Source organism: Xiphophorus hellerii, chromosome 12, assembly GCF_003331165.1.
Source record: "Xiphophorus hellerii strain 12219 chromosome 12, Xiphophorus_hellerii-4.1, whole genome shotgun sequence".
Taxonomy (NCBI): Eukaryota; Metazoa; Chordata; class Actinopteri; order Cyprinodontiformes; family Poeciliidae; genus Xiphophorus; species Xiphophorus hellerii.
In genome coordinates, this window is record NC_045683.1 from 23847690 (window position 1) to 23873123 (window position 25434).

At 42.2% G+C, this 25434-nt stretch overlaps 1 protein-coding gene across 3 annotated transcripts in view; it reads right to left on the bottom strand.

Moving 5' to 3' along the window:
* Nucleotides 1-25434, bottom strand: part of dtx1 (deltex 1, E3 ubiquitin ligase) — a 69329-nt gene that overhangs the window by 19180 nt on the left and 24715 nt on the right. For all 3 annotated transcript variants that reach the window (XM_032577631.1, XM_032577630.1, XM_032577629.1), the window contains exon 3: nucleotides 3703-4450. In XM_032577631.1, coding sequence (XP_032433522.1) covers nucleotides 3703-4450 — 748 coding nt within the window. The remainder of the gene's footprint in view (nucleotides 1-3702; nucleotides 4451-25434) is intronic.

Here is a 25434-nt window from a genome sequence, read left to right on the forward strand (position 1 = left end):
TTGTTAAGTCCACTTTTGAATAACTATTTGCTCAGTGAGAGTTTTCTTCGGTTTTTGCCTTTTTCTGTAACACCTTCGTTTTTCACATCGTCAAAGAAATGTCGACGTGAGAAACAGATTAAAGACCAAACAGACCAGGATAAATAATTAATAATTGTATTTTGTGGGCTGACAGGACAAAAGATTAACTTTTTTGGAAATGTCGCGTCCCGTTACGTCTGCTGTAAAACTAACACCGCCTCACAGAAAGACAACGGAGTCAAACGTGGCGGTGGTAGCGTGGTGATCTGTGCCCACCCTGTTGCTTCAAGTCCCGGATAACATTACGGAAATAACGGTACCATGAATTCTGGTCAGTGTCCTGAAGGAGAACGTCCGACCATCACTTTATGACCTTCGGCACGGTAGCATCAAGTTATGGAGCAGGACAATGATCCAAAGCACAACGGCAAGTTCACCTCTGACCTCTGCCCAGGCAAATTCCAGACTTAAATGTAATTAAGATGCCGTGGGATGACTTCAAACAGGTTTTCCACGCAAAAAAAGAGTGAACCAAGATTTCTCCATCCCTCTGAGCAAATTGGCATCAGGCAGTAAAAGCTTCATCAGTGCATCTAAGCCGTCTTAGGTATCCAGTTTTCTTTATGAGCCTGTGTCAGCTTTCCCCTCCCGCCCCCCATTTGCTGGTATCACAAATTTGAAATGATATTCACTGAAAATTAAAGTTTGTGCAACGTCTTTGCATATTCATGCATCTGCTGATGGCTGCACTGTCATTCCTTGGGACTCGGATTTAGATCGGATAAATGTGAAAGAAATCAAAACCGAAAGAAGGAGCTCCGGCTCCAGTGCCGACAGATGCGTCCGCCGCCATAGCATGCAGGTGGTGGGACGTGGGCAGTTCCAGTTTTCACATACGCCGATGTGTTGACACACACCAGCAGATGGTGCCACCTCTAATGTTTTTCTGCGCTCGACGCTCACAACAGCCAACCTCCACCCTTTTTACAGCTTAAGGCCAGTTGTTTTATGACACGCTGGATAGAGATCCATATATCAACAGCAGCTGTCGCCATCAAACAATGAACATGTCATGCCAACATTTATGACACCGGGCGATCTTACAACAAGACTACATAAACAACACGCGAGATTCTTGTAGCTTTTTGAATCGATCTGGAGAATTGACCTGCGATCAGAAGCAGCACGGTTTTCTGCACGCAAATTCAGCTGATCAAAACAAACCGCCGTGTGCCAAATACCTTTTCTGCACCCAACAACAGTTAAATTAGGGCGTGGGTGTGTGAAAAAAAGAAAAAAAGTCTGATGTTTTACACTCTGCGTGGGTTCCTCTGTTATCTGTGTGCAGCACACACTTGTGGGAACGTGCGCTGGGAGTTTGTGTTTCAGGCTGTGCCTGCGTGAGATTGCAAGCTCTCATGTCCTGCTGTGCGCATGTTAACCACACTCATCCTGTACGTCGAGCCACTCGCCTGGGAACCGATCTGCTCCGCCTTGCGCTCAACACCACCGCCATCCCCCACACCCCCTCTTACCGCCCCCCCCCGTAATCTGTTTTCCTCTATACCGCTGTGGGTCTCAGTGTTTCTGTGCCTCGAGGTGAGAAAGTCCCGTTTTTACCTACAACTCTGCATGGCTGAGCTTTGATTGAGTCCTGAATTTCCAGAAGAGATGTCCCTGAACGGGATGACCCCCCGGGGGGCGTTTTAGTGACCCGAGTCGGGCTGCAGAAAGCAAAAGCGTTTCAGTCCACAGTAGTGACAGGATGTTATTCTAGCAAGCACTTTAGTGCGTTTCTCCCCAGAAGCACAAAGAATGAAAAAAAATAAAAAAAATAAATCAAACTAGAGCAGTGAGAGGGTTTCATATCACGGACACAAGCGAGTGTCCGTGTCGCCACCACACTGTGAGCATCATTTCGCAACCAATAAGAATTATAAGACAAAGAACCCCAAAATGCAGTTTTTCAGAACCAGTAAAAAAAAAAAAAAAGCAGAAATGTTATGATGAGACCTACACAACATTGCTAAGTTGACACATCTCCAAAAGGTTCCTGACCTTTTCTACGAAAAAGGGGAAACTGATAAATTACTGTATTCAAGCTTATGTTGCTTTTTCCTTCCACTCGATTTTCCAGGGACACCTGAAGGCTTGAGAGCAGTGGAACGTAAAGCCCATTTGTGATGTTGAGTAAAATTCATAGGGCATGGACTGAGACTGGAGCCTGGACCAACTCTAAACATCTTGGTGTAATTTTACATCTTGCATAATTGTTCAGGCAATAAACTACTTACAATGCCTGTGATCCCCAAACTAAGGAAAAACCTTCACACAGAATATCCATGACAACTCTCTATCTCCTATTTTCCCCTTATGTCTTATTAATAGTACTATTTAAGGTTATTTTTTAGATGTAATATTAACAATACTATTACCATTTGTTAAGGTGTCTCACATCCACCACATAATAAAAATTTTACACAAAACAGGTAAACCTCAGAAACTTTACTTTGCAAAGATAAAGCAAATGAAAAAAAATACACTCTGTGACGTCGAGATCAGCTCACCCACATTTTAAATCCATTGTCTTCTACAGATAGTTCTTCTTTATTGCCGTTTTTTTATATCTCAATGATCACCAGATTTTGTATATTATGATCAAAGTACTAAAATAAATAAGCAGAAATGATTTTAAGAAACACAATTCAAACTTGAGCGTCTGTTCTAAAAACCCAGGTTCCAAGCACGGTGTTGGTTTTCAAGGCCAGGCTGCTGCTCGCAACATGGCCGACGCTAGCGTATCTTTTCTATCGTGCAACAAATTCGAATGAGTTTCTACTTTGTTCCTATGCTTAGGTTTATTGTAACGGGGGGAGAAAAAAAAAACAGGATCAGGGACAAGGACTGCTTTGAACGTGAACAAACTTCCTTTTCTTAGTTCCTTTTCTCTGAACTGCACTGAGGTCAGCACCATGCTGGCGCTCTGATTTTCCCTTGATCCATTATTCATTCTTCCCCGCTGGAGCTCTGCCTTCATGGCAAACAGGCGTCCAAAGCTACACCAGTGCCCTCTTCGCACTTTGCCCATCAGTCACTCCACGTACACAAGAGTCAGAAACGAAGCGCACTCGAACAAAGACGCTGTTAAAAACACATCCCACCCCCACCGACTCGCCCCGTCAGACTCCTTAGCTTCCAAGCGACTCAACAACCCCAGCGCACCCTGATAGCAACAAATTAGTTCAAAGCAGAATGATCCAGAAGAGCTGCAGTATTTCACGCCTACTGGGGCCAACATAAGCTCATTATGGAGCAGACACACACACACCCACACACATACACACAGGGAAGGAAAGGGAGGACTCTGGCACACAAAACTAAGCTGAAGATTTTTTTTTATGATTCCTCTGCAGATCCATTGATCAGCATGTTAAAAGAGAGCAGTCATAAATCAGCGGAGTAAGAAGTGGGGAGAGAGTGAAAAAAAATAAACAAGTACAGAAAATCCGACACGTTCAGCGTAAAGCTTTGTGAGGCAAACATGACGTTTGTTTTTGTTTTTTTAAAATATTCAATCAATGTCTAAGTTGAATCTGAGCTTTATGCTGAGGCAGGAACACATGGAGGCTGCGGCGGACTTCAGAGAATCTCAAGGACCAAAGAAAAAATAGACACCATTACCCGGGTGGGATGGCTCCTCTGGTGGTCCCCATGGAAATCCGCTGGGTGCCTGGCCGGTTCAGATTGTTCTGTCCGTTGATGGTGAGCGCGTGGTGACCGTGGGAGGATGAAAGCGATGGCATCACCGGGGAGCAGGGAAAGTTGGCAGAAGGCAGCGGCGACTGCACCTGTTCGGCTTTCGACTGCCCACCTCCCACGCTTATGTTATTGTGGTTGGCACCGGAGGAGCCGGACGTCGGGGACCACAGGGAGGTTCCAGCGAAGGTGTTGCTCTGCCGCACGCCGCCGAGGCCTCCCGCGGCGCCCGAGTTGCCAGCCGTCCCTCCGTAGAGCTTACGCCGCTGCGAGGCCAGGATGGCGTTGGAGGCAGCTCTTGTACTGTTCACCAGGATGCACTGCTGGCACGAGCAGGGCTGGCCAGAGCTGGCGCCCACGGGCCACGACTGGGACTTGGGAATGGAGCCCATGATGAGCGGGTACGCCAGGTCCATGCGTCTCCGAAGGCGGCGCTTGCGCTGACTCTGCCGGTTGGTCTGGGACATGCTGTTGAAGTCGATGAGGTAGCAGAAGCCCAGAGAGGTCAAGTCCAGCCACGGGTGCTGCTTCTCGTAGGCATTCTGGATGGTCACGCAGATCTCCATGTCGTACGGCGTCCACGAGCCGTTGTCGTTTTCCCACTCCCACACCACGCCTTTCCCTGGGGCCGATGACGGCTCGTAGAAGTTCCTCTGCACGGGCCTCATGGTGCCTGAGAGGAAGCGGAGAAAAGTACAATGTGAAAATGACTTCTTGACTTGAATGGTAAACACTTTGGTAAATGAGAGGATTTGCAACTTTAGTTTTATCGCGAGGCTTGTCTCAAACTCATTCCTTGTATTGCATTAAGACTAAAGCATCGTCAGGCCCCCTACTGGTGGGAAAAATATTTGCTGACTTTTTTTGTTTCTTTCCTGCCCACTGCTACCCAGCTGCATGAAAGGCTGCCACTAAGTTTTTATTTCATGCATTTTTAAAAGAAAAATTCAGTAATGAGTCATGAATCAACATTATACTGAAAATATTTTTGGTCACGAAAACTAAAAGAGCACCACCAATCAATATCACTAAGGTATATTGAATTTTAAAGATGTATGACTATCACTATATATATATAAATATATATGTGACAAATTGCAAATAGTCATTAAGTGTACAGATTACTTTTTTATACCTGAAATAATAAATATGTTTACATATTTTACCAGCGAGAAGATCACATTTTTGCTCTCGTTTCAGATAAAAGTAATGTTGTTTTTGGGCTTATTTCAACATTTTGTGTCAATAGAAAATGAAGCCAGGGTATTTTTATTCAGGATTATTACGCTGTAGGAAACCCACACTGACCTATAGCCAGTACAGACATTTCCTCCAGACCAAATGTTTTCAAGTCTCAGGCACATCAAATACGATATGCGGTGTTGAGAGGACATGACGTGCTGATGGAAATGAGCGTTGCTCTGTTGCCCTGAGGGAAGAACAAATGCTGATGTACAAACTGATAAATTCTTCACCCTCATAAAGCTGCCACTTCACATAAAAGTGTAAACTTGGCCTTTGAAAAGAAAAAAATAAATAAAACACAGACACACGTCATACCCACAATCCCTTACTCGGTAAGTTTGCCACTCTTCTGTATGACGACATCGTGGAAGGGGACTTTATGCCCATGTACCACCGCCGATGGGCACTCAGCTCCCTCCTCCATTATAACACAATTACCGTAGCCCCATGGGAAATCATGACACCTCAGCCTATCCATCTCCACGCCACACATCAACAAAGGTATGCAGGCGCTTCTGCAGAAAGCGTCGCCCCTCTTCCTCCCCCAGCTAATTTAACGGCTAAATGCACAGTCCTGTGACAAGGGAGAGTCGCGGCAATGACGGAGGAATGGGAGTGTGTGTGGAGAATAAATAGGCGTGGGATTGACATGGGTTGAGCAGGGCCGCTGGGCAGCGGTAACCCCCTCATTCGGCAGTTTGGCGCCAAAGCAAGGGAATAAACTGCATCAGCAGAAATGGCGACTCTGACCTTGATTGTGTCCTGCAGTCTGCTGCTAAAGGACTCGGTTTGGTGGCTAATTTCAGTCTGAGCCGTGTGCTCACAGATGACTAGTCAGCCAGCTGCGTGCGTCTCTCACATCTTCACCCAGCCGTCCGTGCACAAATCTGCACCAATGCGTGATCGTCGCTCGCAGGTGTACCTCCTTTTTCTCAGAAGAAAGCCAAAATACACAACATCGTTTAATAAGTTTCAAAATGAAACCTCTTCCACGTGGTTTTTGAAAGTCATGTTCTGCTCTCTGTAGAAGAGAAAGGCTCTGTGATGTTCCAGTTCCTCACTGTGGCATTTTTTTGTTTTGTTAACAGATGTGCAACATGCAAGTATGATTTAAACTGATGTAAAAATCAACAACTAAATAAGCATTGTGCAAATTTCATAAATAATGTCACACGCGCAGTTGCTTATCCCCAGGCCTTAATTTATCCACATGGTTAAGGAGGGATGAACAGCATTTCATTTTGAAGACTGTTTATTAGCTTAAACTGATCTGACAGAAATGCATAACACAGACGTGAAAATATTATGTGGTTAATGTCTGTAATGTGCAACAGTTACTGTCTAGTCTTAAAAAGAAAAGCAAATAGTTTTACTTTTGTTGATATATTTATTCAGGGGTTATAATGACATATTTTATTTTTTTAAAAGCTGTAATTGGACCACAGGTTTGAATTTTGAAGGTTTGCCTTTAATCTATACACACCTAGAAACTGGCTGGATATTTGAGCACTGTTAATGGCCAAACTGGTGGAACTAATTTTGCTTTCTGTCTCTGACAAGCTGTTTAGAATAACTTTTTTCCCCAAAGGGTAGAGGTCATTCAGGGAGCTTAAAGTAACACACTGGAACAACGCTGTTCTAATGTCTGCTTTATCCAGCATCAGTTCTGATGTGTGTCTGCGATCAGAACTCGGACGGAAAGCCAACTTGCGTCCAGGTTTCTGCAACCCGGCTGCTGGTTTGAGATGAAATAAAGCAAAATGTGGATGTAGCTCATCCGCTCTGTACAATGAACCAGTGCAGCAAAAATAGGCCCTCGGCAAAACACCACTACCATCCTTTACTGCTGGTTCAGTGTTCCCGAACTTGAAAGCCTCGTCTTACAGCTAAGCTGCCCAATTTTTGTCTCATCTGGCGACTACGCGTTTCTCCAGAAAACATTTGGTCGCTCCAATTAAAAGCCAAGACATCAAAGCCAACGATGGGTGAACGTAAACTCCTAACGGGAAGTTTATGATTAAAAAGCTGTACACATCTCAGAAATTTCTGGAAGAGCGGCTTGTTTAGTCGCATTATTGAAAAGCTGAAGACACCGTCCTGCTGAGTCGACGACCTGATGACTAATAAAACAATGAGGTAAGAAAAAAAGGGTTATAATGTAAAAGGGATTTCCATTTACAGACTCATCATTTTTATCAATTATTTCTACACCGTTCATCGCTCTAGGACATCCAGTTTCCTTCTGTCTGACAGCCTGTGTGCAGCTTCTCGCTAAAAATCCTCCCACCACTGTTACACCATTGGTCAGAGAAGAAAAAAAAAAACGTGAGAGAGCTGCTCTCTTTGTGTTTCAAAACTGCCAAATAATGATTGATATTAATTGTACAAATTACACAAAAGGTCTTACAGTGACTTTGACAAATGACGATGGAAAGAAGTTTGGCTTTACAAAGCTCAGCAGTCTAGTAGAAGCAAAAATATGTGAAACGAAATGAAGTTGGTTTAGAAAATATCCCCCATGGTGCAGTATCTTTATTTAAAGAAATAAATAAAGTTGCGTACACATTGCACATCTGGCAGGACTTGTACATTGTAAGCTTCTTATGAACGCAATGTGTTGGAGTGAATTGCTGATAGAGGACGAATGCATGGCGAGGTTATTTCCATAGCACTATTCAGAAACAAGATCATTCAAAGTGCTTTACATGATGAAACGAGTAGATTGCAGTGATACAGAAAGGGAAAAATTTAACTATAGACTAAAAGTAATAAAAACGGGGTTTTTATCAAGGTTAAAAACTGTGTTTTAAACCTCGATTTAAAGAACATAAGGAGAGAACTCAGTGTTCCAGCGCTGCACTGATGTGCTCCATCTTTTTAGTGTTAGTGAGAGCAGCAGCATTCTAGATCAGCTGCAGCTGCTTGATTTTTTAAGGCAGACCTGTGCAGACACTGCTGTAGTAATTAATTTGACTAGAGATAAACACATGGATGAGTTTCTGAAGATCTTGTTGGCACATTAGACCATTGATCCTGAAAATGTTCTTCAGGTGGTAGAAGGCTGTCTTTGTAATTGTCTTTATGTGTTTCTGAATGTTGAGGTCTGCATGTATCACTACTTCCAGATTTTAGACCCGATCAGTAGTTTCTAGCTGTAATAACTGAAGCTGTGTGTCAACTCGAGTTTCGTTTTTATTCAGCCGAAGATAGTTATGGCACTACCACACATCGATTTGTCCTACACATCTACTCAAGACTTATGGGTTCACAGTCACCTGGTCATATTGAAATGGTATAATCTGAGCTAGCAGGAGAATGTAAATATAAAATAGGAGGCGCCCCAAGATGGAACCTTGGGGAACCCATCATGTGATTACCATCATGTCAAAAGTTACCTGGTCCTTAGTGAAGTATTGTACCGAAAGCTTAAGGATAGCAACCATATCTTTGTTTTTTACTCCTGTACTCAAATTAATGTTTTATTTTTTTTCCACTTAATGTAAATAGCTTTATTTATTTGAACACAGAAAATCCTAATGGCTAAATCTAATCACCAGTCGCTCAACCAGGTATGAAAACTGTTCTGTTAAGTGCACTAAAAGCTTTAAGGGCTTTACATTGCAAAATTATCATATGTTTGACCTATAGTCACGCATCCTTTGGTATATAGAGCTACAGAAAGAAATAACATATAGGCAAACAAGAAGATAATCAGCTTTATGATATGAAATTTGTGCAACACTGATCTACCACATCATAAACCAAAAAAATGATGCTGAGGGAGGCTGGACTGAGACCAATCTCAGCCCATCTACAGAGGCGTCAGTCATTTTGACATTCAGTCAAGTACACAAGTAAACTGGTTTCTGCTTCTGGTACTGTAATCAGCAACTTACTACATCAGCACTTCCACCCGTAACATTTTACAGAGGGCTTTCTGGGTGTACATGGGATTGAGGACTAGGAAATGCCAAGGTGAGCAGTTCTAAACATGGTTTGTTATTTATTTTCAATGTTTGAGCAGAGACAAGACGTAAAACAATGCTACATTTAAAAGAAACCATTGTCATATGAAATAACTAGTGTCAATATTAATTTAGTACGTCCTCTGTTTACCTATGACACAGTAATTATGAAGTAAAAGTATTAAAAGGTTTCAGGTTTAATGCCAGTGGTCAAAATAGATGAGTTATAGGAACAATAGGACATAAGTAATCGGGAATAAAAATGCCTCAATCTGAGAATTTTGACATTTAAAGTTGTCATCCAAATGAAATGATGATAATGCATAAAGCCTTGTTCTGTCTTCATTCTGACTGAGGGAAACTGACCTAACCCCACATGTGTGTCCTATGCTAACGTGACGTATTTACACCGTCAGTGAATAGAAGCTATAGAGCAAACTTAATTAGGGTGTGTATTAACGTCTCAACCGAACCTCGAGCGGAGACGGACGCTTTGAAAACACAGAACGAACACACTACTGTGGTTGTCTGTTTTTATGTTCAGTAATTTTCCAACTTTGCGCATGTCAGTGCGTCTATTCCGAATAAAACCTGCTGCCAACGCATGTAAAGATCAGATAAGGATTTTTGTTCTCATATGAACAATTATTTTTCTCTCTCCCGGTCTGAATACCTTTCAGTCCCATAAAGTAATTTTGTGCAAGTAAACATAGCTACTGTCCGCTATAATGACTTTGTATAAATTCATTTAATTTTGCTACGCAGATGTTTCTGTTAGTTATGTGAGGGGGGGAAAAAAATCCTGAATAGTACTGCACGTAAAAGAACGGTACCCCATAATAATTTTAGCAGTCTTGCAAAAATCTTAAGAGTTGAGGTTTGGATTTGCACACAAAGACAAAGGGATGCTGGTACCAAATATAACCAGCTGCCATAACTCCAAAACTGAGAGGTGAGACCTAGTGAGGCAGAAACATTTGTGCTATCATGTTTGCGTTCTGCTGTAGAATCTGTGTAAACTGCTGATGGAGGATTGTTAGGACTGGAGACCAGAAGCCACAACACAGCAGTCCCAGAGCCATATGTGGAAAAGTTTTGTCCAAACATTCATTCTGAAACTTCTGCCACCTATTATGTCCTGTAATTTACTGCTGTGTAAACACTCCACTTCCCCCTGCCTCACCAAAATGTCTGGCCTGAGCTGCTGATGTTCTCCCTGTGACCCTTCCCGCTCATCCTAACAGGATACCGAGCAAGAGTGGCCACTTCCTGTCTGACCTTCTGTGCCTTCGGCGGCCATCTTTCCTGCCTCACTTATCTCCCTCACTCCCACGATGTCCTCCAGCTGTTCCCCCCCCCAACCCCCCCATCCCCAGCACAGTCTCCTCCGGGTGAAAGATAGCTGCATGATGTATTGTTACAATCGAATCTCGCCGCGGGACTCTCGACCCACTGTCACACAGCACCGGGCGGATTCAAGGTGGGCTCAATTGGCCTTTCACATCTTAGCCGGAGCAGAAAAAAAAAAGAAGCCATTCCAGTCCTCATCCCTAATAGCTTTGTTTTTGCCTGCGAGTGGGAGAGAATTACTCTTTAAAAGGGAAGGACATGCATCATTAAATTGCAACATCCTTGACTGCCCTTAGAGGTATCCTGCAGGGGAAGTAAATAGATTGGGAAAATGATACTTTATAGATAGCAATATTGAATGCTTTTACAACGGATGTACAATTACTGCTCATTCTGAACGAAAATATGCAGCACAGCCGGAGGGGATAATTTACTCTCAAAGCAGAACTCTAATGCTCTCTTTTTACCCTCCCTCCTCAAGGATCTTCCTCATTTTTCAGGTCAAAATGAAGACAAAATGAGACTTTTGAAGAATGTAATTTCCAGGCTTCACAATTAAATTTTTGTTACCCCCCCCCCCCCCTTTTTTTTTTTTTACAACTTCATCTAACAACCAAAATAATAAAATGTCTCTGTTTTTTTTTTGCTAGAAGTTTCTACAGGTTTAATGGACAGAATCTGAAGAAAATACAACTGTAAGTGGATGGATGAATAGAGGTGAATACATTCTGGAAATACCATCAGATTTACAATCACCTTTTATTCTTGTGCACTTACCCAGACAAAAAACATTTAAAAAAAAAGAATATAAATTTTTTTATAATTTCAAAACGAGGTAAAAGAACAAAACAAAACAACAAAAAAAGGTGCTATTTCTATTATCTTAATGAATATACTACATAAATATGCCACTGAAGTTGTGTCACGCTTTCAGTGCATTTGTGCTGTGGTCATCTGAGAAACAATAATAAAAAAAAAAACCCACTCCTAATAGAAGCCATCTGTGACTCGATCAGTAGCTACAGGTAATTCCAGATATGGCAAAATGCACCAGGTTGAAATGGTGTCGTCACAGAGAGGCAAGATGTCGTTGTCACGAAAGTGTCTCCGCAGAGAGAAGAGTGAGCAGGATGGGGTGGGTGCGTGTGTCCACATGTGAACCACTGTACTATTACTTTCCCTGAGAACAGCACCAGCAGAGTCTTCCTCCTGTACTCATCATCTGCTGCTGACGCCAGCTTCCCCCACCGGCCCAAACACCCCTCCAGTCTCTTCTGGATCCTGACCAAAGCAGTGAAACTGAGCCATTCCTCACATTTTCCACTCTGTCACTCACTGGACCCCGTCCCGGCTCTCTCACATACAACGCTCAGCTTTTGGACAGAGTTGAGAGATCTGTGTCAGTGAAAAACATCACCTTGTATTCATTGCTCTGGGTTGCGCCGCTGCCGCTGCGCTTGGATCAAGCTCTATCATAAATCCCTATAATTGACAAACCTCTACCGCTTCCCAGGGGCTCCCGTTGATCGTATTAAAACATTCTGCTGTGGTTTCCCCTGAACTGGAAGGGGAGGGTTCGCAAAACGCTCAGTCATATGTCTGAGAAGTCTTTAAGGGGTAATGAAAACAACAAGACGAAGTCCTAGCACTACATTGGTTTTAGTCTTCCTTTCATCACCCGAAAACTATGTTGTGCTATAAATGTTTTTCTGAACTTGGTATTCGGTTAAATACATGCTCTCAAGCACCGGTTTCCCCTCCGAAATGTTCCCTGTAGGCGCCAACATTAAAACATTAATGCTCTTCACTGTGCTTTATCAATACACTGTTGAGAAGTTTCTAATCCACACTGGCAATAATCTACGACTCACTGCAGGTATCCACTCTAGGGTTCATATAACATAATTTGACCCAAACGTTTTTTGCTTTCTTTTCTATTGCACATCAAGAATAGTTAACTTTCAACAAAGGAACTTTTACATGTCACAAACTCCCCAAGAAGCATGTTTACAGTGCTTCTGTAAAGACTAACAATAAACTACCACATTATTGTCAATGGGAAGGGAAATTAAATATGGTATTTAAGTTCTCTGCCTTTTTTACTCTGCCTCCTTTATAAAACAACCTTGGACTGAAATTAAAGCCTCGAGTCTTTCAAGGAGCATCTCTACCTGCTTTGTACATCCATTCTTCAGTCTAGATAGAAAGCCATCTGAAAACATCCTTTTTCAAATCTTGTTAACAATGATTTGGGTTGCCAGTTTGAACACCCGCTATGCACCATTCTGATTGTATGTTAGACTCACTTCTGTCAGTCTTCTCCAGGGTAGCAGTGGCTACAATGTAGCTCGCCATCATCGGCGTATGAATGTGTGCGTGAATGGGTAAATGACTGAATGTAGCGTAAAGCGCTTTGGAGTCCTTAGACTTGATAAACCAGTATTCAAGTACAGGCCATTTACCTTTTATCGTCATTAAACACCATCAACCAAAGGATAAGAGGGCCTGGTGCCTGAGTGTTAACCTCTGTTGTACCTGCTGCCCCCCTATTGACTCCTTGTGTTTTCCCTCATGTGCTTTAGCCTTTCGCTAATTCCTTCTTTGTGTTCATCCTTCAAGGTTTCCTCCGTCATTACCTCCAGAGTTCCTCCTAGGGTTCCTCACTCATAATCTCCCTGCAATAGTTCCTGGGTCAACCATTCACGACCTCTTATCGTCATCATGCAACCACTGATCCGACATGTCCTGCTTCCATGTCAGCTCCCAACATCCCCTGTACCACGCCAGCCAACGACTCTCCCGACTCTCTCATTCTTTCCTGGCGTTCATCGCCTTCATCCACCGAAAGCCGTCGACCGTTCAACCGTCATTAGGGTTTGTCTCCCTGGATCATCTCTGTCCCTCTACCTCATAGCGTTGCCGTTTCCTGCCTCCTACGACATTCCAAGACTCCACTGTATTCAATAAAATCTGTTAAACTTTTACTTTGTCTCCTGAAAGAGTCTGGGAAAACCGTGAAAAACATGACAAGTCATGATGCAGTTTGTTTACCGATATTCTCCTTAAAAAAACAATAAAAAAACCCAACTTCTAACGCCTTGAACAACTCGATTTATAGTGAGATTAAAGTACACAAAAGAGGGACTCTATTTATTCTAATTACTAGAAACCTTCCCAGGATTATAGGATCTACTGGATTTTATTAAGGTTTATGAGAGAAAGGGGAGGTAGAATCAAGCAGATTTTTATTTGTAACTTCCCAATTATGTGATCGCCAGTGTCTTCAATAACAAGCATTTTGCCACAGTACCCATGTTGAACACTGAAACAAATATTTAAAGCAAACTTAAAGGAACAAATCAATTTAAATCTGATACACCGAGTCCGACGTAGAAGAACATCCAAAGAAATGTGTCAAAAAACTAAAAACACAATGCAATCTGACAAACATGCCACGGAAGGATGACATATCCAAAGGGTTCAACCTCAAACTCAGCTGGAAAGGATCCAGCCGCTGCAACCCTGAACTAAAATGAGTCAAAAATGTTGCTGTAGAAAAAAGAAAAACAAACAAAAAAAACTCCATGAATTATTATCATCGACCTTCATAATTTTCCTCATATAAATAGCAAATTCATGGTAAATATGCTAATACATTCTTGAGTATGGGAGACATAAAATAATTAAAGCCAGTTTGATGTTTTCACATAACTCCCTGGGGCAAATCTTTAAAAGACTTTCATCTCTGGAAAAAGGATCCCTCACAAACAATAAACCCAAGCTGGCCATTAGCGATGAAAGAGAGAGAAGTTGTTTTGAAAACAAATGCCTCAAACTGTCAAAAAAAAAAAAAAAAAAGTTGTGATATTACCTGAATATGATAAAAGGAGATTTTTATTTTATTGAAATGCATGTAAAGCAGAGGCTTTAGAAGTGAAATCTCTCTCTCCCGTGTAAAAAAAAAAAGAAAGAAAAAGTGCTGCATACCTGCACATCAAAGTCCCAGAGATCAGTGAGAGACTTATCTGCTCGTTAGGTAACATGCGGAGATCAGAGAACATCGTAATGAGCGAGATAGGCTGGGATTAAGCCGTTTTAGCAGTATTGGATCTTAATATCTCTGTTCTTCAGCTCCTCTTTCAAAAAGGAAAGACAAAAACTCAACCGGCGAAGCTCTTTCCACGTCCTGATTCATTGCTTTTATTTTCCCAGGATGCACCTCTTCATAAAGGGCTGTGGTCATGAATAGTGACTTGGGTTCCCTGAAGCATCCTGATCTCTTTGCCTGCAAAAGTGATGGATGAACAAAAGTGTCGGCAGATGAGGGAGAAAGAGGGGGGGGGAGGGGCGGGGGGGGGGGGGGGGGGGGGGGAGAAGAAGAGAGGAACGGTGGAGGAGGGGGGAGTGGGGAGAATCAGAGATGGAATAAGGCCAGAAAACAAGAAAGAAAAAAAGGAGGAGAGGAGAAGGTGGAAAGCATCTGATGAGAGGAGCTTATCAGCTGACAAGAAAAAAAAGCAAGGAGTGCGGTGGTGGGGGTAGCAACTTCTTGAAAAGTAAACGCTGCAGTAAAAAAAAGAAAGAAAAAAAAAAGAGAAATTGCCCAACTTACAGTTTCGCCTGCAAGAAAGACAAAGTGGTCAAGAAAAGCAAACCGACTCCCACTGCAACCGTCCTCCTCTTCCTCAGCCCCTCCAGCTTTCCTACAGCCTGGCAAGGCGAGGGGAGCTGGCCAGTTTCTGCATGCTTGTGCAGCGTTTGCACTTACTGGCGTTTCGCAAAAAAGACAGAGTGGGTAAGAAAGAAAAAAACTTCAGAAAATTAAGTTAGAGGCCTGTCCACCTGCCAGCTTCCGCACTGCAGCAGGCGCTGAGACAACCTTAATGTTGTGGCCGTCCCTCGGCTGAGGACTTTGGGCGTTTTTCACTCACTTGTGGTCGACCTGCAGCTGAGGGCATGAGCAAAGGCGAGCAGCGTTACGTTGAATTTTGACACAAAGCTGCTTCCCTTTCACTTCGGCTGCGTCGTGTCCAGGGGAAACCTCGTCAGTGCAGTCGAGTTGTTGGGACAAAAAAGGAACAAAAAAATAAATAAAATAAAGAGGCACAACTCAGGCACCATTTGCTTCACACTAAATCTGCAGCTTTGGCGTCACATAACATGGCAGCATAAGCAGAGAGAGCTGACAGGTCTCCAGTGAATAAGATTTCTTGTTAGCAGGAGACGCAATTTCGCCAGGAAAGCGAAATCCAGCTCTGTTAATTTTTCAAGCAAACACATCCAACGGCAACCGGAAAACACAGAGCCGATGAGGACGGAGGGGTTTTAGAGGGACCGTCCCTGTTGAAAACAGTCACTTCACCTGTTTACCTTCTGTATTAATAATCATTTACTGCCAACTCGCACAGAAGGGCTCTTATTCCTGAGCAACAGCTAAATATTTCATCCAGGCATCGGTTCAACAGTGAAGCCAAGTATTACCGGAGAGCAGATTGAATAAAAGCATGAAAGTCCTTTTGAAAATGTTTCAAATAACTCAAACACACGCAGCTAGATTGTTGGGAGAGACGAGCACGAAAAGCAGAACTAATCCGAGTTTAAAAACGATTTAAAACGATATAGTTGAAAACAAACACACCCGAGTCGACGAAGCCACATAAACATGTAAAATTAGGATTTATATGGAGAAATCTTTTTAAATTTTATTTTAAATGAAGATTTTTTTAAAAATGGAGAAACAGAAGGAGGATGTGACCAATTCTTGATGCAGGCGACCAAAGAACGAGCAATTTTAAACCTCTGAGCCACTTAGCTAATGTGGAGATATTTTCACAAACTCCTTTACAACAGAGAGACCAAAACAAAATCACAGCGTCGCTAAAAGCAGACATTTGAACCTTGAAAATCAGACTGAGACAGACCTCTCTCAGTTTGTGTTAATGTACCTCAAGGTTTATTGCCAGTCATGCAAAATGTGCCTCAACACAGACATTAGAGCTGATATTAGCTACAGCAGTGCTGACACAGGTCCACAGCAAAAATAATAATTAATATTTATCTAATGTTCTTTAATACTTTAATAGATGATTTTATTACTGTCAAATATCACTATTTGGTTAAAAAATGTTTTATTTGAATGTGATAAATTCAGATTCCAAAGCTTTCCAATTAACTGAATCTCGCCTGATGAAGTCTGGTGAATACTTAAACACGGCCACCTGACCTCACATTGCCAACAGCAACACTAATCCCTCCATTTAGCATGGAAAAAGTGACGCATCCAACTTTTACTCCCCACGCCGTTACACGGTGATGTATTCCACGGCAACGGCACCATTATTCATGCCAGGCGTCGCACCGCGGCAACAGACTCCGCCGTCTGCTCAGCTGGAACCTGACGGATGGGCCTACTCGCACGAGGAGAGACTTGGAGAAAAAAGGTCACGTTGTTCTCCATCGAATGACCTCGGCCACGCGGCGCATGCAACACTGGTCACTACACGACTCAGTTTAAAAACAATTTGGCACAAAATTAGATTTTAAAAAAGCAACAAAAAAAAAAAGAGGAAGAACCACCTCATCTCTTTGGACGTCACAGATTTCTGACTCACTGCTTTGTTCACACAACCACATACAGGTCTATCCGATGGCCTGCTCAACACTCATTGCTCACAAAATATGTTAAGTGGGTGGCTTCTCCCCTCCCCCCCGTAAAACAACAATCACTTCCAACAAATCAACCATAAAAAAAAAAAAAAAAAAAAAAAACTTGGACTACTGAAAGCGAGTGTGACTCATCCAAATGAACACGCAGCGAACGCGTTTGCCGAGATGGGCTTTCATAATCCACTTCGCGGCTGTCAGACGCGCTCGGGCCTTATCAGAGGAAACGTCTGGCCACATTAGCACAAGCTGTCCCTGTGCCAGACGACAGTGGTCGGCTCTGATCAGCGCTAAAGTGGACATGGTGTGAGAGCGTTGAGAGGGCGTCAAAGTGCTTCAACTGCACAAAGTGGTGATGTGTTCAACAATTTCACCTCAACTGTGCTGCTCTTTCTCAAGGATGTTTTTTTTTTTATTTAAAAATCAGGTCCAGTACCTTTCCCCCATGGACTCACAACTTTAGTCACATTTGTGCAGCGTTCAGACTTTAAACTACATATCAAGTGCTCGTCCAAAATGCTCCTCTATATTTCTGCGTTGCACAGTTCATCTGTAATCCCTCCGTGTATAAAGAGTAGACGGTTCATGTAAGAGGCCGGTTGTGGTTGAGGTCAAATCTTTGCCATTTTAGGGCTAAACGCATGAATAAGGCTCCAAAGATTACCGCTAGACTGTTAGGAGTTTCGACAAATGCAGCCCGCCTCAAAACGATTCGAAAGTTATCGATTGTGCTGATTTGGCAAAGGAGGAAGCGGAAGTCGCTGAATTATCAACAGTAGAGTGTTACAGCTGAGCCAGAAAGATGGTTTTCTTCTCATTGTACAGATATCGCTGAAAAGGGTTCGCTTCAATGAGACGATTTCATGCCGTCGGGTTCCCAACAGCTGGAAGAAATATGCATAATTCAAAAGGACCTATGATTAATGAATCATTTATGACATTCTTAGAACGTGTTATTACTCTAGAGGAGATAAGGGTCAACTCATTTAATTAGTATTAAACTCAGAGATGTAGAAAAAAAGAAAACTGAATCTAAAATTATATATATATATATTTTTTTTTTTTTTCATTTTACTTCTTGCTGCAGGATAAGAGGGTGCAACAGGAAGAATAAACCCTGTGCAGCTCCCAGAGGAAGGACACTTAGTCGTAATTGTAGCGGCACAGTGAAGTCACTTTATTTACAACAGAGGTTTCTGAACGGTATGAGGGGTTGGAGGTTCCCATGCTGTTCATGCTTGTATTGTTTGAGCAGATGAATATTTAACCTTAAGGAGATGTATGATCCATCTCCACAGAGGGCCACAGTTCTCCTCCTGATATCTTGTCACATGAAGAAGCAGTGTGGTTGAGGTATTGTCTTAAAACATGTCCTCATTTAACTCATGTTAAAATGTCTGTGTGCTTCAACCTGTCAGAAGCTTACAAAACCATGACATCATCATCATCGGGGATTTACCAAGGTGACTCAAGGCGTAGTAATCTCAGTCTTTGTAAACTTTGGACTGAAAATGTATCTCTGTATCAGTAAATGGCATTAGCAAACCATGATAATGCCAGCCAGAGGGGAATGCCTTTTTTTTTTTTAAGCCTTTTGAGATTTCCATTTCTGTCTGTTTTTCAACATCCTGGTGTAAAAATGTTGGCAGCCTTTTTGAAAATCTGAGAATTGCAAATTTCAGGAAATACACATAAAGGCTGCTGTTTTGCAATGTTTGCCATTCTAAGTGATGATGTACATTAGCTAAATCCTGCATAACAACAACTCACACAGTGATGTGAAGCTTAATCTGCTTCTTGGGCTTTTCTCTACTTCTCGTGCAGCTCATGTCGACTTGGCCGGTCCGTCAAGTTTCTCATTTTAACTGCAGCTTTTGAAGTATTTTATTTTGAAAAAATAACAACTTCCACCTCCATATGACTTATTCCCAGTAAAGACTCCTTACAGTTTTATAATTATTCCCGAGCAGTGAAAGCGCTGTGAAGGCTTATTATTTGATGCATGCATAATTCTTACACCAGTGGATTTTAAAACTTCAATCTAGATGCGATATGTCTATTTTTACTTATTTATTTTTACCTTTTGATTATTCATTGCTTTATGTTTGAGTTTTGTTTATTAATCACTTTTCCCATTTTCAATCAAGAATAGAAAAACGTCCAAGCCTGTCAACCTGTCAAGGTGAGCAGCAGGACAAAGAATAGAGACAAGCATTATATATACTGTATATATATAATGCTGCTATGGTCTTTCTCACACTGAAACAAATCCGTCATAAAAAAAACGATGGGACTCGGACATGAATCAGCACCTGAAAGACTTTGCAAAGACAACGTTCACATTCTTTCACCTGACAAACGCCTCCCTGACTGAAATGCATTGATGCAAAGCACATAACCGGAGGCAAACGGCGTGGAATCACGATGGCCCGCAGGTTTAAACCTCGAAACACATTTCCAGACATGAGATGGCATCTGAGCAGCTCCTCCGAGAAGGAGAAGTGGATGCGGGCTGCCAGCACCACCTGGCACACTTCCTCCTCTCACAAGTTACTGCAGGACGCTCCTCCTGCTTGCCGGGTTTGGCCTCGTACCAAGAACCGTGATTTAGAAGTACTTACAGGTGACACAGAGAACGGAGGAGAGGAGGGTGGGGAACACCTCGCATTGATATTCCAGCAACTGCTCAGGCAGCACACAATCAAAATAAGTGATATTGCTTGTAGGGCCTGAGCCACGCTTCGCCACAAATATTCTCCCTCTTTTTGTCATCGCTCCAAACAGCTTTTGACCTTGCTGTGAGAAGGAAAAGTCGACGTCAAAACCTTTGCAGCCAGATATGCAGATCCAAATGGTTTTGGATAAAGGAGCAACCGATACTTAGCATGGTATTGGGAGCTTTTTAGGAAATGATGTTCAAAATGACCTGAATTATTATTGCATAAATAGCAATTATTGCTAAATGAACATTAAACCATAATCCTCAAGTGAAGTTACTGGTCGACTGGTTAATTGGGGCATTCACACCAGTCCAGTTCAGCCTGCTTTAATTGTAATCTGGCCCTTTTGATTAGAAAGTCCGGTTAGTTTGGCGAACCGTGATGCGGATCCGCCTAAAAACCTGGGTCTCGGTTCGACTGAAGTGACCTGGCACAGTTTGAATGTGCAAGTGGATGCTGACCGGACACTGCTCCAAAAGCTAGAAGTGGACTATGTCGCAGGGCGTTCTGGTTAAATCCAACCCAAACAATTGTGCGGGTCCAGCGCTAGCGGGAGAAACGTCTCGGAGTCTTTTACCAAAGACTAAAGAGAAATCCTACAACTGCTCAAATCTGACGCTGCTCCACTTTTGTTGTCATTTTGTGAAGAAGGAAGTTGCGCTCGGTGTCTTGTTCGGAGGTTTTTCATGTCGTTTCCTTCAGTGGCTCTTGGTGAGGCGCCACCACGGGCCGAGGGTAAACGGGTTTCTCAAAGACTTTGAATCGTTTGACACAGAGCAGTTTGAAAGCGAACTACACCAGCTGAAATTGTCACAAATTTAGAACCGAGTCTACCAGACTGTCAGGCGTGAAAACATCCTAATTTTTATACAGTGTTAGAGCAGTGAAAACAGTCCAACAACACAACAAAGTGGTCATTCAACATAAATATCTTTCAAAAGTAAGCAAATGTTCATGACATTCAAAACAAAAGGAGAGCTATACATGTAGGACATAAAAATAGAAGACAACCAATACAAAATGATTTACTATTTACTATCATTCATTCAGATGGTTTTATGTTCACTACATTTAATCACATTATGCTAAAGCTGTTCCGACCTGTGCGAGACGGTCTTTAGAGGAGTGATTTACATGAGCGCCAGGATACTTTAAGACGGAGGCTCGACGCACGTTTGTTCAACAAGGAGTCAGCCAATAAACGGAAGCAGGAGATGAAGCGGAGTTTACACAGACAATGCTTTGATAATGCCTTTGATAATCCTCGCTTTCTGGCAGCAGCGGGCCGAGTCAGACTCCCGAGCTCTGATCTGAGCGACCTCCCAGACAAGCCTGATAAGGGGACGGGGGTTGGGGTAAAAGCGGTGCGGAGAGCAGCTTTAAAACCGCCTCCTTGATGGAAAAGTAAGATATCCACTTTAGAAGTTGAAAGTGGCGACTTGCTGGATTACGAGTTCGAACGTGACGTGAGGAAACGATTCCACGACCGAAGCCAGAGGCTGCTAGGAGCTGCTAGGAGCTGCGGACACTAAACTCATCACAGTAATGTAATAAAGATGTGGAGCGAGAAACAGACCCAACGAGGTGGAAATCAGGTTGGCTTTAAACTCAACAACCGTCTGCCTGATGCTTTAAAACAAAACTACGGGGATTATTGATTACAGTTCGACAGAGGAGAACCGTAATTTCGTTCTGATGAGCTTTTCTGTAAGCTGTTTCAAATTAAGACAAATTTCAATATAAAAGATATCCTGACCCAATACAAAACACGTTTCCCCCAACAATGAATTCATTTGTTAGCACACAAAGCGGCCGGTTTAAGCACACAGCTGAGGTGCGGACTGACTATTGTTTTGTAGCCACAGACCATCATGCTGCCGCCACCATGTTTTATTCTGAGCATGATGAGCTTTCACTGGAATCCTGTGTGAACTTTAAACCAGATGTGCAGAAAATTTTTTTTAAAAATCAACATTTTCTCCAAAACATTCCACAAAATATGTTTCTAAATTTCTAGAGGGTCATCAAGGCGTTGTTTAGTAAATCTGACATTGAGATTTGTGTAGTTTTTTTCTAGCAGTGATTTTTGCTTTCAAACTTAATTGGGGCAAATATGTGTTCAGCATTGCTTTAGATGTTTTCTGGGTACTTAGCAATCTCATTGTTGTCATGGCAATCTTGCCGTAGTTTTGGTAGATGGGCCACTCTTGGGAAGGTTTATCACCGTTCCATGTTTTCTTTATTTGTGGATAGCGTTTCTTACTATAAAAGTCAAGTACTTTGTCTCTTGTCTGTTCTTGAATTTTATTTGGTATTATGCGTTGCTTTTGAGATCATTTAGCCTACTTCATGTTGTTAGGTGGGTTATTGATTATACAGATTTGGGAGTATTCAGACCTGGGTGTGACTAGTGAAATTAAAGTCAGCTTTCCAAAAAAGTGAAATAAGAGTTTAACAGGTTGCTTCTCTGTTTTGTCGCTGTTGTTTTATTGCTGCATTTACTTAGGCTATTCTTGTCACATATCACAATTTGAATACTACTAAAAAGTGTAAAAAATAAAAAAGAATGTTTTTTTGTTCTGTTTGTAGCAGTGTACCCAGAACAATATGCAATGGTTCTGCTTCATTTGTTGGTTTTACAAACCGTTCTATTACAAAGTTGTCTTTTTTTAATGCATCTTGTGTTTTGAACTTTTGACTGTTCATTCCTGAAAGTAATAAAATGGCCAGGAATCATAATACTGTACCCAGTAACTGATGCAATAAATATTTAACAATATAAACAACATATTTTGCAAGTTTTAGATGATTTTATTCATTTTAACTACCAAAAAAAAACCAACAACTGTAAAATATGTGCCGGAAACATATAAATACTGGAGACTCCAGTTTATTTCAAAGTCCTGTGCAGCATCATGCCGGTCTTCGTGGCAGCCATCAGCCTCCCACCATCGCACTCACCAGAAGAAATGCTTAATCAGATAGCCAGCAACAAATATCAATAAATAAGGCTTGATTAAAATAAAATTAAATAGGAAACCATTAGGCTTAAGTGGATGTTTCACAGCAACAACGCTCAAGCAGCCTCCTGTGATTCATTCCCTTCCTCCAGTCTGTCACTTCCCATCAGGAAACCGTTCCACCTCTCCCCGTGTTCCTCCTCACTCCACACCTCTGCAGGTTCCTCCCTCCATCTCCCTTTTCCTGCAGACATCCGAGTGGAGTCCAGCCGGCTGATTCGGGCCTAACGGACCCCCGAGGAGGGCGACACCTCAGGGCCGCCCCGGCTCCGATTCCACTAAAAACCTCTTTCTGACAAATCACAATTTAACTATACTGATGGTAATATTTTGTGGTACTTATTGCAATGGCTGTACACATAGCAACAAACCGTATCCATGCTGAAGTTGAAACAGCAAAAGTAAAAAACCTGATCGTGTTGTAAGCAGTGGGATAGTTGTGAAGATCATCAATTAGCCTTTATTACTAACGGAGGATGAATATTTATTATCGCAACTATTTATCTCACAGTAGCCATGAACACTATGAAAATAGCACACCCATATCTGCCTGCCATTTCAAAGAGTCCTTGTTCCCTTGACAAGAGAAGTGGCCCCCAGCATCACAGGTCCTCCTCTATGCATAGCAGTGGGCAAGAGCTGCTATTCCACATGTTAAACCTTTGCTTTGCGCCAGATCCGTCGGCAGAATTTGTTGCCTCAAAGCTTGGTCTCATCAACCAATCAGTCGGTCTTTATTTTTACAGACCACCTTTTCACACACAATGAATGAAGGCGACAAAAGCCGTCTTTAAGCTTTGCATAAAATCAGGAGGCAAAAAACAAAACGATAACAAAAAGCCAACAGAAAAGAAACAAAAAGGATTTGTGCAAAGTGTACAGAAATATGCTGTGATATTGGTTTGAGGGACTGAGGAAGCAGTTGTGCTAGTGGAGATACTAAAAGTAGACATAGAGATTTTAAAGAAGAATGGATTGTAAAATCCTGATAATATTTTTAGACCTAAAATCAGGACCAATAAAAAGAACTTACTCTGACTGGTAATCAACAAATCAGTGTGTCAAAACTATGAATTCCCACAATTTTCTGTTTGGCATAGACACACCAAACAACAGCAGGTACTAGGGCTGGGAGATGTGGTTTAAAAATAACATTTTGTACTTTTTTTTAAATACCAAATCTGATTTTAATCACCGTTTTTACTTAAGAAAAAAAACAAAACAAAAAACACTTGACCGAATGAACTGAAAGTCCAAATAAATAGAAGCTGTAAAACAAGATGGTAGTTCTTGGTCAGACTGCTGCCACTCTGAACTATAGAAATCCAAGGAGTGCATTGGTGGAAAAAACGATCTAAGAAATAAATCATCAAAAACAGAAACTCTGATTAACTGATCAAATCAATACATTGCCCAGTCCTATCAAGTTCCCTAATGGACGTTTTTTTTTGTTTGTTTTTTTTAAATTGAGCAAAAAAATCACATAAAAGTTAGTGATGTGCTTTGATGGATACATTGGAAGAAACTTGTAATTTCTTTATTTCCTGTTTAATTCACAACTACAATCTATCACAGAAAATGTAGCAGATGTTGCTCAATTATGTCTTGTAGTGCTTAATTAAAAAATGCATCCATCAAATTTAGAATTGGCAGCTCAGACCTAAAAATAAATAAATAAATAAATAAATGAAAACAGAAAATGACACTGGCCAGGAAATTCTGGTTGGTACATTTCTATATTTTCAAACCGAGGGAACTTCCTGGCGTAATGATATAACTCAAGATAATTAGAAGTTTCTGGACACTGATGAAGTATGAAAAGCAAACGGTGTCAGTAAACGCGTCCGTCACTGAATGACTGTCGACACAGTGATGCTTCTTACTGTAATCAGAGTAGCGTACCAAACACACTGTGCCAGCCAACATCACAGCAACGCTGATGCATACACTCAGCGGGAAACCATTTGAAAGCAACGGCAAACGCACCACAATCACACCCAACGACAAAACGCTCCGCTTCTATTTCTAGCCGGCTTCCTTACATCTCTCGGCACACAAGCGCAGACTTTAAAGCCTATAGGCTCCACTCCCGGCTCGGTTTCACTTTCTTCTCATGCAGATGGGATTTCACAGTCAGAGCTGGCGTGCACGCCACCTGACCTTTTTCACGTACATTGCAGGAATCCTTTTCACAGCTTCCTCCCACAGACCACCGAAACTGTTCCCACACATACTCCATACTGAGCAACAAAGGAGGGAGAGAAAGAGAAATAGAGAGAGAGAAAAATAACAAATTCACAGCTCTTCCCTCAACAATATGCAGCCTTTTCAGTGCACAGGTAGCAGTACCGAATCCCCCGACCAGCCCGTAACCCCTAATGAGGTCTTTGTCTTCTGCTGTTTGCGCTCAGTAATTAGCCAGAGAGAGAGGGCAGTTAGTCGTAGGTAATGAGCCAGAAGAGAGGAGGCTCTGGAGCCTCTGCAACCAAAACAAACAAAGCCTCGGTGTGGCAGCACAGCAGCCATCAGCGGCCGATAGAGGTTTATCTTTGAGACGCACATGGGCCTTCTTGCGCACAGTGACACTGCAGAGGCCTCAGATACCCAGCAACGAGATACAGCACACATGCCGACATGCGGAAACGTTGTCGGATTTTGTCACGTTGCCACCACAAACCTCAACATATTAGATTG